The sequence below is a fragment of the Rhincodon typus genome, chromosome 35, assembly GCF_021869965.1.
Source record: "Rhincodon typus isolate 14 chromosome 35, sRhiTyp1.1, whole genome shotgun sequence".
NCBI lineage: Eukaryota > Metazoa > Chordata > Chondrichthyes > Orectolobiformes > Rhincodontidae > Rhincodon > Rhincodon typus.
In genome coordinates, this window is record NC_063366.1 from 13343539 (window position 1) to 13357397 (window position 13859).

A 13859-nucleotide genomic window follows, 5' to 3' on the forward strand; every position below is an offset into this window, starting at 1 on the left:
GTATTTTGATACTTATCAAACTTACCGTGTATTTACTGAACTGCTTGGCTGCCCCTCCTAGTTTATTACTTTCATCGAGATTTGGAGCCAGTTGCTTCAGTGGCCTTCCTAGTTTCACACTTGCCCATGATGGACTTGTCTGCTCTGAAATTATTCCCATCATGGGGTTTCATCCCATTTGATCCCTTGCATGTTGGGGAGAGCCGTGTGAGAGTGTAAAGCAGCAGACTAGAAGATCCTTTCTCCTACAGAAAGGTGCACGATCTGGATTGTATGGGAGCAAGTGTGAACTATGACAGAAAGCTGCGTCCATTTTTCTGAGAATTTGATGCCGCGGCAATGTCTTTATTTAAATAATCCTGGCATTTCTATATTCGAGTTTTTGGGTATCCAGCAAGGTCAACTTCAGGGAATGCATAGGTAGGATTTAGAGCTTTTCAAAAAAAAAGCATGGCTGCAGGAGGTGTATCCAGTCTGTGCCAGCAATGCTGTGGTTATTAACGATTATCTTTTATTGTTTGCAGGGTTCGTCCAACTCTTATGCCATTAAGAAGAAGGATGAGCTGGAGCGTGTGGCCAAGTCTAACCGTTAGTTTTGTAATGTCTGCCATCTGCATTCTCTAATAAAGCTATTCAAAAGATAACCTTGACTCCCACATTCTTCATAAGACAACAGTTCAAAACATTGACAAGGGATGGAGGGGAAATGGGCGTCCTATGTTTTGGCTGCAGTACTGTCACTTTGGTTGCATATCAGTAGTGGCTTAGTTCTCACCTTGTGAGATTCTAAGTTCAGGTCTTAATCTAGAGCTTGAGCAGAAAGATCTAGACTGATGTTCCTCTTCAGGGAGAGGGCTGCCCTTTGGGTAAAAGCTTGTTAGATGTACATGAAAGCCACCATGGCACCATATTTTGGAAAAGACTGGGGGAGTTATCCCTGGTGTTCTGGTCAATGCACATCACAAAAGCAGTTTATCTGACCATTTGTTGTATGCTGGATATGGACAGTTTTGCTGCTTTGCTTACTGTAAGCAAAAGAAGCAGTGGTGACACAAGGAAAAGCATTTTTTTGTTGTCCAGCAGGTGGTTACAGTTGGGAATGCAATGCCAAGTGTGGGTGGAGGCAGATTCAATTGAGAAAAGGCAAGTTGCTCTTGCAGAGAACCAGTATGTGTAGAATGGCTGCTTCCTGTGCTGTAATGTTTCAATACAGTTATTTGATAAAGCAAAATGTGCTGAGGCATTTGTTGAAAAGGGCAGTGAGTTTATTGAATGTTCTGGCTAACATTCCTCTCTTGCCAAACACCATTTTTAAATAATAACCTGAATGTGTCATGTATTTTGATACTTATCAAACTTACCGTGTATTTACTGAACTGCTTGACTGCCCCTCCTAGTTTGCTGTCGCATCAAATTCTCAGAAAAATGGACGCAGCTTTCTGTCATAGTTCACACTTGCTCCCATACAATCCAGATCGTGCACCTTTCTGTAGGAGAAAGGATCTTCTAGTCTGCTGCTTTACACTCTCACACAGGCTGTCCCCAACATGTAAGGGATCAAATGGGATGAAACCTTATGATGGGAATAATTTCAGAGCAGACAAGTCCACTATGGGCAAGTGTAAATGTACAGCACATTGCAAAAAGTTACAGGGAGACTAGGGGAAAACCTTTAAGCTGTAAATGTTTAGGATCTGTAATGCATTACCTGAGTGTGTGGTGTAAGTCGATGATGTCTTGCATTTCTTTGTTAGCAAAATGAGGACATCTCCCAAGTACTGCATCTTGTTTTTACCTTTCCCTCTTTTTATAGTTTGCTAGTATTTGTATGCATCACGTATTCTAAACCATCAAAAGCAATCAGCAGGAAGATTTATAATAACCAATTGGTTGAGCTGATCTACAGGCAACACTAAAAGTGAAATTTGTCTATTCTAAATGTTTGTAGTAACCTGCCTGATTTTATCAGGATGTGCTTTATGTTTGAGTATACTAATCTCAGTAACAGTAGGGCAGCATGGTGGTTAGCACTGCTGCCTTGCAGCACCAGGGACCTGGGTTTGATTCCACCCTCGGGCAACTGTCTGTGTGGGGTTTGCGCATCCTCTGTGTCTGCGTGGGTTTCCTCTGGGTGCTCTGGTTTCCTCCCACAATCCAAAGATGTGTAGATTAGGTGAATTGGCCATGCTAAATTGCCCATAGTGTCCTGGAATGTGCAGGACAGGTGGATTGGCCATGAGAAATAGAGGGCTACAGGGATAGGGTAGGGGGTCTGGGTCTGGATGAGATGCTCTTTGGAGGGTTGGTATGAATTTGATGGGCCGAATGGCCTGTTGTACACTGTACAGATTCTATGATAAATAAACAACTGGGCCAGCACCTGCAGTGTCTCTTCGTTGCAGCCTCCAGCGTGTCGGTGGAAAGCTGGGAAGAGGTGTAACTGTGGAAAAGGGACGGACTGTCATCTGTAATAACCCACTACATGGATTAGCACCTTAAACTATTCTTGGTCAGACACAACAGCAGGTCAATGATGTGGTCCTCCTGATCTCTGTGGCTTTTAACTCTGCCGACCTAAATCTTTGCGAATATGCAAGGCTAACTTAAACCTGATGCAATTAATTTGCTGATGCTATGATTGGCATAAATTTTCATTGCTCTACGTGGCCTGTTTATTGTGTTGTGCGTTTCACTTTAAGATTGCTGTGTAGCTGCAGACTCTGGTGTATTGAAGGGACACTTGTCTCTGATGTTAGTGTTGGCTAGTTCTGATGGGTGGAGTGCTTTAAATATCTGTTGATTTACATCACTTGGTCACAACAAGGCCCTGCCCAGGAGAAATCCTGCCAGTTCTCCCTTTTTTATTCTGTGTGCTCACGTGTTATGATATTTAATGATACGAGAATTTTTTTTAAAGTGAGTTGTGATTTACCTGAAAGAGTGGTGAATGCTTTCTAGTAACTACGAGATGGGAGTGGAATAAATACTTTGGAATAAATTTGCAGGACTGTGGGGAAGAGAGAGAAGCAAAAGAGGTTAATTCAATAACTTGAGAGCCCCGGCACAAGTCAGAACGGTCTCTCTGCCATATAATAGAGCTGGCCCACTTGTTGACTGCTGAGATAGCTGGGGCTTAATGCTGTTTTTGCAGTAGTGTTGCTAGTCAGAGTTAAAATATGATTGCACAGATCTTGTTGGGTGGCTCATTGGTTAGCACTGCAGCCTCACAGCACCAGGGACCTGGGTTTGATTCCACCTTCAAGCAACTGTCTGTGTGGAGTTTGCACATTCTCCCTGTGTTTGCGTGGGTTTCTTCCAGGTGCTCCAGTTTCCTCCCACAATCCAAAGGTGTGCAGGGTTAGGTAGATTGGCCACGTTAATTTGCCCATAGTGTTCAGGGATGTGTAGATTAGGTGGGTTATAGGGGGCTGGGTCTGGGTGGGATGCTCCATGGATCGGTGTGGACTTGTTGGGCTGAAGGGCCTGTGTCCACACTGTAGGGATTGTATGAAAACAAAACCGTGATCTGATTACATTTTGTATTCTTTTTGAGGGATGAGTTCTGCTAGCCATTGTTGGCCATCTCTAATTGCCCCTTGAACTGACTATCTTGTTTGACCATTTAAGAGTCATCTGCATTGCTGTAGATCTGGAGGCTCACGTAGGGCCAGACCAACTAGAAATGGCAGATTCCACACCCTGCCCCCCCCACTCCGCCATAGCGACATCAGTGAATCAGATCACTTCTTTAAGCAACAGTCAGTGATAGTTTAGTGATGGACACTAGCTTTCAGGTCCAGCTTTACTAAGTGAATTTAAATTCCACCAGCTTCAGTGATGAAATTTGAGCTTTCCTTTTAGGAATTAGCCTGATTATTCTGGATTTCTTTGTCTGGCGACATTGGCACTATGCCACCGTCTTTTTTTTTTAATCTACCCCACTCCGTCGTTAAGATTTTTAGTTGACTGAAGGATCCAATCAGATGGATAGAAACTATTTCCTTTGGCATGGGGCTGTTGACGACCATATGAGAGTTAGTGTTTGGCTGTTAAGAGCTGACATTCTCCCATATGAAGGGGAGAGGAAATGTAGATGAAAGTGCCCCTGCTGGCAATTGTTTGCCGACTGTTGAGACAAAACTACAGATTAGTGGATTTTTGGTGGAGAAATGGCATCGAGAGCTACAGAACTTGGAGCAGCTTGTGGTTAAGCAACTAAGTGGGCATGAGGAGCTAAATAACTAATTTCTGTTCATACACAATTGGTTACTTGTAGGAAAGAGAAGCCAGGATTTGGAAATCTTCTCTCCTCAATCCCACTCCACTCAACCCCATCCTAAATCCTTTGGATGAAGTCTAAGACCTAAAAGGTTTAACCTGTGCCACCACCACTACCTTGCTTCACCCCGCTCCCCACCTGTTAGCAAGTTGGTCAGAATGGGGAAGCAGGTTTACTCCAAATATCTTACAACCATTTGAAGATTTCTGCTATCTGCTGATATTTTCCCCTCCAGTCATGCAGTGATCTGTGACTTTATTATCCTACAGGGCTAGAATGCAGCTGGTTTAGTTCTGTCTCTTTTGAAGGAGGGGCAGAACACATGAATGGAAATTTATATTTTTAAACATGTCTCATTGCATACCAGTGAAGCCAGAGTATGGGCTTGGATGGTTTTTGTTTACTTGTCAGTGCTGATCTTAGAAATCCTTTTTTTTTTGGTGTCATGGATCTGACACATGCTGCGCAAGTGGAAATGTACCAACTACGGCACGACTTGAGAATGCAAACACTTGAGCTCCAACCAGGTTGCTCCTGTCTTCTTAGGCAAGGTTGAACAGGTTGGTCCTGTATCCATTGAGGTTTAGAAGAATTGAGCCGCATTAATCCTGAGAGGACTTGACAGGATAGGCATGGAAAGGATGTTTCCTGTTCTGACAGACTAGAACCAGTTTAAAATTTAAGATGGAGATGGACAACTATTTTAATGTAACGGTCACAAATCTGGAAGTGCCTTGATGGGGAACGCGGAAGTGACATGATAGAGTCGAGAGCTAGTTTGGTAATTTTGTCACTGTTGAGAATAGCAAATTGAGTCGGGCACCAATGTTTTTGGCCAAGTAGCTTATCATAATTAATGTGTATGATGTCCAACAACGTGTGAGATGGATACCTCTTGAATTCACGATTGGTCGCAAGTTTATGGATTACTTATGCTGCTAGCCCATTAGACTCATGAAAATGGCGTGCAGCCTTTGAACACATGATTTTCAAAGGGTTGCTGCAATTGTGCTCTGATTGTCCATTAAATTTGCTGCTGAGAATTGGGACTGATCAATAAACTGTGCAAGGACCTTACCTTTTAGAGTTATGTGGAATACCCTTCAACCTTACTTGCCCAGAGTGGGAACAGCTTAAACTGTGGGCACTCATTCCTGCAGGCAGTACGTTATTTATTTTTCCTTCCTTTTCCTTTTTATTGATTGAGTTCCTTAATCCAACCTTTCCCACACTCCTCCTTTTCTCTTTCTTTTTCTATAACTGATTTGACTGCATTTACTCTATTCAGTTCTCCAGCATGTCTTTCAATTGTTCAATGTCATCGGGTTGGCAAGTTGAGACTGGCAGCCCTGTCGTTCCTTCTAACCTCTCCTGCTGTTCTGTGCTCACACATGCAGCAAAGGGGTGAGAAACAATAGTCTAGCTGTTTTGTATTGATGTTAGGTGCAGTGCAGAAATTCACCAAGGCTCCTTAGTTAGCACCTTGCAAACTCATGACTACTACCATCTGGAAGGACAAGGGCAGCAGATACATGGAAACACTACCAGATGGAAGTGCCACTCCAAGCCAGTCATCATCCTGACTTGGAAATGTGTCATTGTTCCTTCAGCGTCAAAATCCTGGAACCTAATGGTATTGTGTGAATACCTACACCAAATGAATAGCAGTGCTTCAAGGTGGTGATTTGCCACCATCTCCTCAAGGTCTACTAGAGTTATGTAATAAATACTGGATTGGTAGCGGCCTAGTGGTATTTATGCTAGACTATTAATCCAGAGACCCCTGGCTAGGGACATGGCTTTGAATCCAGCCATGGCAATTCAATAATAAGCTGGGGGGGGAAGAAAATAGTCTAATGATGACAGTGAAACTATTGGTGATCGTCAGGAAAAACCCATCTGGTTCACTGACATCCTTTTGGGAAGGAAAGTGCCATCCTTACCTGGTCTGGCCTCCGTGTAACCCTAAACCCACAGCAATGAGCAATAAATGTTGTCTTAGTGATTAAAAAAAACAGTATCGTTGATTGTAGTAAAGATAATCTTGTTCACTAAATTTTCTTTAGGGAAGAGTTCTGTTGTCCTTCCTTTGTCTTGCATACAGATATGAAATGGCCCCAACAAACCACCCAGTTCAAGGGTAATTGTATTGATTTGGTTTATTTGCCATAAAGTAACTGGCATAACTTTGGTGAGATCTTTCTTCACCAGAAAGAGGAAACAGCACTTTATCTCAGCTCCTGAATAGCTTTCCACAGACATATGGACTGTGAACCTGGGTTTATCTTTTCTGCGTGCTCTCCGTTTGCACTAGTGCAACTTGCGGCAGTACTGTGGTTCAGTAGTAGGAACTGCTGATGCTGGAGTCTGAGATAACAAGGTATGGAGCTGGAGGAACACAGCAGGCCAGGCACCATCAGAGGAGCAGGAAAGCTGACATTTTGGGTCTGGACCCTTCTTCAGAAGACCTGAAATGTCAGCTTTTCTGCTCATCTGATGCTGCCTGGCCTGCTGTGTCAGCTCCACATCTTGTTAGCATCAGGGACCTGGGTTCAATTCCAACCTCAGGTGACTGTGTGGAGTTTGCACATTCTGCCTGTGTCTGTGTGTGTTTCCTCTGGGTGCTCCAGTTTTTTCCCACGGTCCAAAGTTCCATCTCACAGTTAAGTCGGTTGGCCATTGAAAATTGCCCGTAGTATCCAGGGATGTACAGGCTTGGTGCATTAGCTGTGGGAAATGCAGGGTTAAAGGGATAGGGTGGGGGGGGATGGGGGAGGTTCTGGGTGGGATGCTGTTTGGAGGGTTGTTGTGGATTTGATGGATCAAATGGCGTCCACAATGTAGAGATTCAATAATACAGGAGCAGGAGACCAGAGTATGATTAGTAAACTGAGGAGGGCTAGGCAGGATGTCACTATGTGACTTTTGGCCTTTCCATCCTGATCGTGACTATCCACAAAATGGGATAACAAAGCCATGGATGCACATAACCCATGAAAGAATAAAATTTGCCTCCCAGGAGTATTAGGGCAGACCTTTTGGCCAAGGGGTATCTGTGTGTTTTTGGGGGATAGTGGCATGGGGGAACTGAGTGGATTCCTAGTTTGGTAATCTTATCAGTATTAAGAATAACAATTGAGTTGAACACCATATTTCTAGCATAGTAGATTGATGACAGTCATCAATATTAACGTGCTTGATGTCAGGCAACTTGTGAGTCACAGGTTGACAGATTATTTACGTTGCTGGCCCATTAGACTCATGAAAATGGCAGAAGTTCTTCAAACGCATAAGTTGTAGACATTTTCCTAATCAACCTGTTCAGAGATGTTATAGCACACTTATGGCCAGGTGGGACCCAAACCTGGGCCTCCTGACTTAGAGGTAGGGATGCTGCCATTGCACCACAGAAGCCTCAATGCATAAACTTCAAAAAGTTGTTGCAATTGCACTCTGTCCATCAAACCTGCTGCTGAAAGTTAGGACTGTGCAAAGGTCTTTTATTTTAGAGTTATGGGGAATCCCCATCAAACGCGTTGGCCCAGTTTGAACTGTGAAGGCATTAAATTGTTGTTAGAGATTTCGTTTCTTTTTCCTACTGTTCCCTTTTCTCTCCTTTGTTCCCTTAATCCAATCTTTCCCTCACTCCATTTCTCTTTCTGTAGATGACTCGACACTTCCATTCACTTGATTCCCATCTCCAGTGTGTCTTTCTCAACCCTTCAACATCATCAGGTCCACCCTGTCTTTCCCCATACCTCCTTGTAAGTTGCAGGATTCTGCTCCATCACATTGTGGGCCAATGTTTATCGGGAACTAGGATGAAGGGGTTAGTGCCCATTGTGTGAGAGGGTAGCCACTTGCTGTCTGCTACTGTTACATCCTTTATAGCTCCTTACATTTACAAGGAAGAACCGCACTGTTATTGAAACTAGATCACTGATTTTGTCTCCGACTCCAATGGAATGAACAATATCCTGCCAAACAGCTTCTTGCTTTATTTCCTTGCAGGAAATTATTGACTGTCTCTGCCATCAGCCAGACCTGGTTGTTCCAGTTAGCGCAGGTATTCAGCTAAGAGGGACCCAGGGAACAGCAGAATGTACAAATCTGTCTTTACCTTGGAAGGGGGGTGGGGGGGGGGGGGAGGGGGTTGATCACATTACAGGAAGAATTTGGAGAATGTGCTGAGAAATGGTAATGAATTGTTTGAACTCAGTTTGAAGTGATCCAGAGATAAAAACCTGGTTTCAGTATTAGTGGCCAGGTCCAGAATGCAGAGATGTGGAGTCAGGGTGAATGGTTCATTCTGTTGTGTCTATGCTACCTCTTGGAAAGAGATTAGTCTCATTGGCTTGGTCTTTCCTCATAGTCGAGCAAAATATTTCACCTTTGAGTGTGTGATTTCCATCAACCTGCTCAGAGAGGTAATACATCTCAGGAGTAGGTGGGACCTGAACCTTCTGACTCTGAGGTACTGCCACTGTGCTACACAATCCCCCAAGATTGTACCTTGTATATTTTCTGATCAGTCTGTTCAGACATGTTCATGATACACCTCAGGACGGAATGGAGCGGGTTCAGAGGAGGTTCATGAGAATGGTCCCAGGAATGAACAGCATATCATATGAGGACTCTGGGTCTATGCTCGATGGAGTTTAGAAGGATGAGGGGGGATCTAATTGAAACTCTCAGAATACTGAATGGCCTGGACAGACTGGATGTTGGGAAGGTGCTTCTATTGGTAGCAGAGACTAGGACCCGAGGGCACAGCCTTAGAGTAAAGGGAAGACCTTTTAGAACGGAGATAAGGAGAAACTTCTTCAGCCAGAGAGTGGTGAATCTATGGAACTCACTGCTTCAGAAGGCTGTGGAGGCCAGGTCATTGAGTACATTTAAGATAGAGATAGATAGGTTCTTGATTGTCAACGGGATCAAAGGTTATGGGGAAAAAGCGGGAGAATGGGGTTGAGAAATTTATCAGCCATGATTGAATGGCTGGCACATTTGATGGGCTGAATGGCCTAATTTCTGCTCCTATGTCTTATGGTCTTATTGTCACCTCTGAAGCAGGTAGGACCTGAATCTGGGCCTTCTGGCTCAGAGATAGGGTCAAAAATTGGTAGATGATAGCCCAGTGGCAATATTGCTAGACTATTAATCTAAAGGTCCAGGTAACATCCTATGGACCTGGGTTCGAAACATGCCACAGCAGGTGGAGAAATTTAGATTCAATGAAAAATCTGGAATTAAGAATCTAATGGTGACCACAAATTTATTGTTGATTGCTGGAAAAGCCCAAGTGGTTCACTAATGTCCTTTAGGAAAGAAATTGCCATCCTAACCTGATCTGGTGTACACGTGACTCCAGGCCCACAGCAATGTAGTTGACTCTGAACTGCCCTCTGGGCAATTAGGGATGGGCAAAAGATGCTGGCCTAGTGAGTGATGGCCTGATCCTGTTAATTAAACTTTTAAAAAACCACTAATGTGTCACATGGGCCCCCAGGATTCTACCATATTAGATTGGTTTTGACATTGAACACCTGATGGTCTGTATGGAGGTAGCTTTGACACAACAATCCTTTCAACTAATCATAGATTTAACACCATTGTGAGCACACAGTCTAATGGCTGATCGGAAGTATGCATCAGTGTTGCCATCTTTGGTCGAATGTACTTCTGAAGGTTTCATCACATGACCTCATTTTGTGAATGGTCCCCTGGCCCAAACATTCTATGCTACCACCATTGGTCTCATGTGTGAGAGACCACATGTTTTCTTCTTAGGGTCACTAAACTGAAATAGTAGTCTGACAGCTATAACTGAAACACTAAATATAAAATAACTGAAACACCAGGAGAGTTTTGCAACTCACAAATTGTGTACCGTGTATTTCTTTTTGTAAGCTATGTGACATAATGTTGTTTCTCAAACTGGGGAGGGAAAATCGAGACTGAGAATTATCTTTTGTGAAGTTTAGACCAGTCTTGTAAAAGTGTCTGTTTTGACTGTCAGAGCATACATTCACAGAGGAACTGTACCAGGTTTTGATTAATCAAACCTTTGTTTAATATTTGAAAACATCGATGGCTCATTTTGCAAAGGAAACCAGTTTTCTGTAGAGAGAGAAGACTGACAAGGATTGGAGAACCTTCCATCTTTAAAAAGTTCATATCGAAAAGAAATCAATAAAACAAAGTATCACTGAGAAATATAAATATATAATAGAGAGCATACCAAAGGTTATTGTATTATATGCAACATGCAAAGTGCACACAACGGCTGCATAATAAACTAAGGGGAGTGGGAGACCAGTGTGGAACTGGGGTTAGGTCTACCTTTCCCAGTTAAGGCTACGCTTTGCATATGGAATACTTGCCTGGGCCAAACATATATTGTGAACAAAAAGCACTTCACTCTGGGCTGGAGTTGAATCAGAGATAGTAGGAACTGCAGATGCTGGAGAATCCGAGACAACAAGGTGCAGGCCTAGACCTGTGCCCGAAACGTCAGCCTCTCTGCTCCTATGATGCTGCTTGGCCTGCTGTGTTCATCCAGCCCTGCACCTTGTTGTCTCACTCTGGGCTGGGTCTACCTTGTGTGAGCTGTAAATATACTTCACCCAGTGTCCGGTGGTCCTCTTGCTTTTGTCCCTGCTATGTGTGTGCCCACCTCTGCTTTCCCTTTGATCTGTATCTTTTAAGAATTGGGTTGAGTAATGATTTCTGGCAGCCATTTACAAAGTCAGACCAAATGCTCCTGCCCTCTTGTCTGAGGGAAAATATACCTGTCACTGAGATCCACAGGTTTCCTTCAGTTGCAAATTTACTGCCCTCCCACCCCCATAGACCTGGTTGAGTTAGGCAACAGACAGATTGGTGGTGGAGGGTACACTGAGTGGAAGGGGTTCTTGGGGATGGAAGTGTGAAGGAACGTCACTGCTGAGTTTGGACTCATCCCACAATAAAGTTTAGCCACTAGACTGAGAACAGGGGCAGGATTTGTTTTTATTCATTTGTGGGATGTGGGCGTTGCTGGCTGGGTGGGCTAGTTGGTCTTGAGAAGGTGGTGGTGAGCTGCCTTCTTGAACCGCTGCAGACCACCTGCTGTGAGTTGACCTGCAACGCCTTTAGGATTTTGACCTAGTGACAGTGAAGGAACTGTGACATATTTCCAAGTCACGACGGTGTGTGGCTTTGTGGGGAACTTGGTGTTCCCATGTATCTGCTACCCATATCCTTCAAGATGGAAGTGGTTGTGGGTTGGAATGTGCTGTCTAAGGATCTTTGGTGAATTTCTGCTGTGCATCTTGAAGACAGTAAACACTGCTCCTACTGAGTGTCGGTGTGGCAGGGAGTGGACACTTGTGGATATGATGCCAGTCAGATGGGCTGCTTTGTCCTGGATGGTGTCAAGCTTCTTGAGTGTTGTTGGAGCTGCATCCATCCAGTCAAGCGGGGAGTATTCCATCGCACTCCTGACTTGTGTCTAGCTGCTGCTTATCTGCCCCTAATGCAAGGCTTCCCAGGTCCAAGGAAAGTGCTCTGGTTTCACTTGCCCAGGCTGAGCTGCCGACCCAGAACAGTCTGCTGACCTTTCTGGTTTGGAATGGCTCAGTTGCCTGCTCACGGCAAGTAGAACATGACACCCCCATCCCTTCATGGAGAGATTCACCAGGTGGTCACGAAGCAGGTCTGGAAACATTCCCTGATTCTGGGTGGGCAGGAGGTGTATGGAAGCTCAGTGCCATGTGTCAGAGACTACGGAGAAACAAATAAAAAATCGAACAAACCAGGTTGTGGCCAGAAAGCAACTCCTGTCAATGTCCTGTGTGCACCGACTCACAAATTGTGTCTTTGGCTTTGAGGTTAGGTTTCCTGAAGCAGCTGAGGAGTCCATATCTTGAGGAGTTTCCTATATGGGCACTTGTGTTTGAGGCTCATTGAATCATTTAAATGGTTATATATTCTCAGTTCAGCTTCCAGGTCCCATATCCTCTCTCGTCAGAGCAGCCACTTCCAAACTCCATAACGCTGCCTAGTGCCAAACCTGTTCCAGCTCCTCCACCTCTGAAACCCTCATCTATGACTTTCTAATCTCCAGATTTGGCTACGGCTATTCTCTCCCATCCCTTAACTATAGCTCATCCAAAACATGGTTGGTTTTATCTTAATGCGTTTGAAATCCCACTCACTCACTGGGCTTGTTCCTGGGATATGGCAGTGCCTCATATATTGGTTTTATGTTTTTGTTTTAATCTGCCCCCAGCAATCTTACCTCTTCCCAATCTTTCTCACTTTGTCCAGCCCCGCAGAACTTGGAGATCACTGCACACCTTCCATTTCTGGCTCTTTGTGCTTTTCAGGCTCCACCATTTAAGTCCAAATCCCTGGAAGACCTTATCCTAAAACCATGCAATTTCTCATCCTGTAAGAGGTCCCACCAACCCCACCACTTTGAAGAAGTTTTTGGTCACATATGAATTCGGAACTGGTGTGGGCCACTCTGCCCCTTGATGATATTCAATAAGTCCAATGCGAATCTGATTGAGGCCTCACCTCCACATTCCCACCCATCCCAGGGGTTCTGTTGGTTACCTGCCCCACCATCTCTTTTCCTGCCTCGCTGACCAGACACTGCCTGACTAGGTCACCTGTGAAATTGCCTTCGGATGGTCTGCGAGCTCATGGGGCGCTATATGAATGCATATTGGCATCGTGGAGATAGGCAAACAAAGTTGATGTCTTGGTGTCACTGGACAGATAGCTCCAAACAAGATACCAACAGCGAACAGGGCCCAGGACGTTACAAACTGAGGAAGGCAAAATTCAGTTCTGGTCTTGGCTTGGTGGGGGGGAGAGGCGATAGGACCTGGCTTCTGACCACAAAAGACTTTTACCACGCAGCCACTTTTGGTTGAGCAACTCCACGATTCCTAAAAACTTTAAAAGATACAAAGGCGATGCTGGAAATCTGAAGCAAAGAGAAACAGAAAAAGCTCAACAGCATCGGTGGGGAGAGAAACAGTGACCCTTTCCTCAGAATAGGACTGGGAGTGTTAACGCTGCTTTCTCTCCGCACGGATACTACTGAGTTCCTCCAGTTTGTGTACCTTTGTTTTGTTTTGGACTTCCAGCAGCGGCAGTACTGTGTTTTGAATGCAAATTCCTCTAATCGCCGCGCTCAGGTGATTTTTTTTTTGAGTGCACATTGGCTCAGTGGTTAGCGCTGCTGCCTCATAGCAGTGGGGGACCCGGGTTCGATTCCACCCTTGGGCGACTGTCTGTGTGGAGTTTGCAATAATAGTCTCCCCTTGTCTGCGTGGGTTTCCTCCCACCGTCCAAAGATGTGCAGGGTAGGGTGGATTGGCCAGGCTAAATTGTCCAGGGATGTGCAGACTTGGGTGAGTTAGCCATGGGAAATATGGGGGGGTGGGGAACAGGTAAGGGTTAATGGGATTGTGGGGGGAGGGAACAGGTAAGGGTTAATGGGATGGGGTGGAGGATCGGTGCAGGCCCTAATGGGCTGAACGGCCCCCTTTCTGCCCTGGTAGGGGATTCCGTGACTTCTGGAAAG

At 44.7% G+C, this 13859-nt stretch overlaps 1 protein-coding gene across 1 annotated transcript in view; it reads left to right on the plus strand.

Moving 5' to 3' along the window:
• The window catches only part of rps5 (ribosomal protein S5), a 13254-nt gene extending 12610 nt beyond the window's left edge, over nucleotides 1-644 (plus strand). The window contains exon 5 of the mRNA XM_048616945.1: nucleotides 525-644. Coding sequence (XP_048472902.1) covers nucleotides 525-593 — 69 coding nt within the window. The 3' untranslated portion in view covers nucleotides 594-644. The remainder of the gene's footprint in view (nucleotides 1-524) is intronic.
• The last annotated feature ends 13215 nt before the right edge of the window (nucleotides 645-13859 follow it).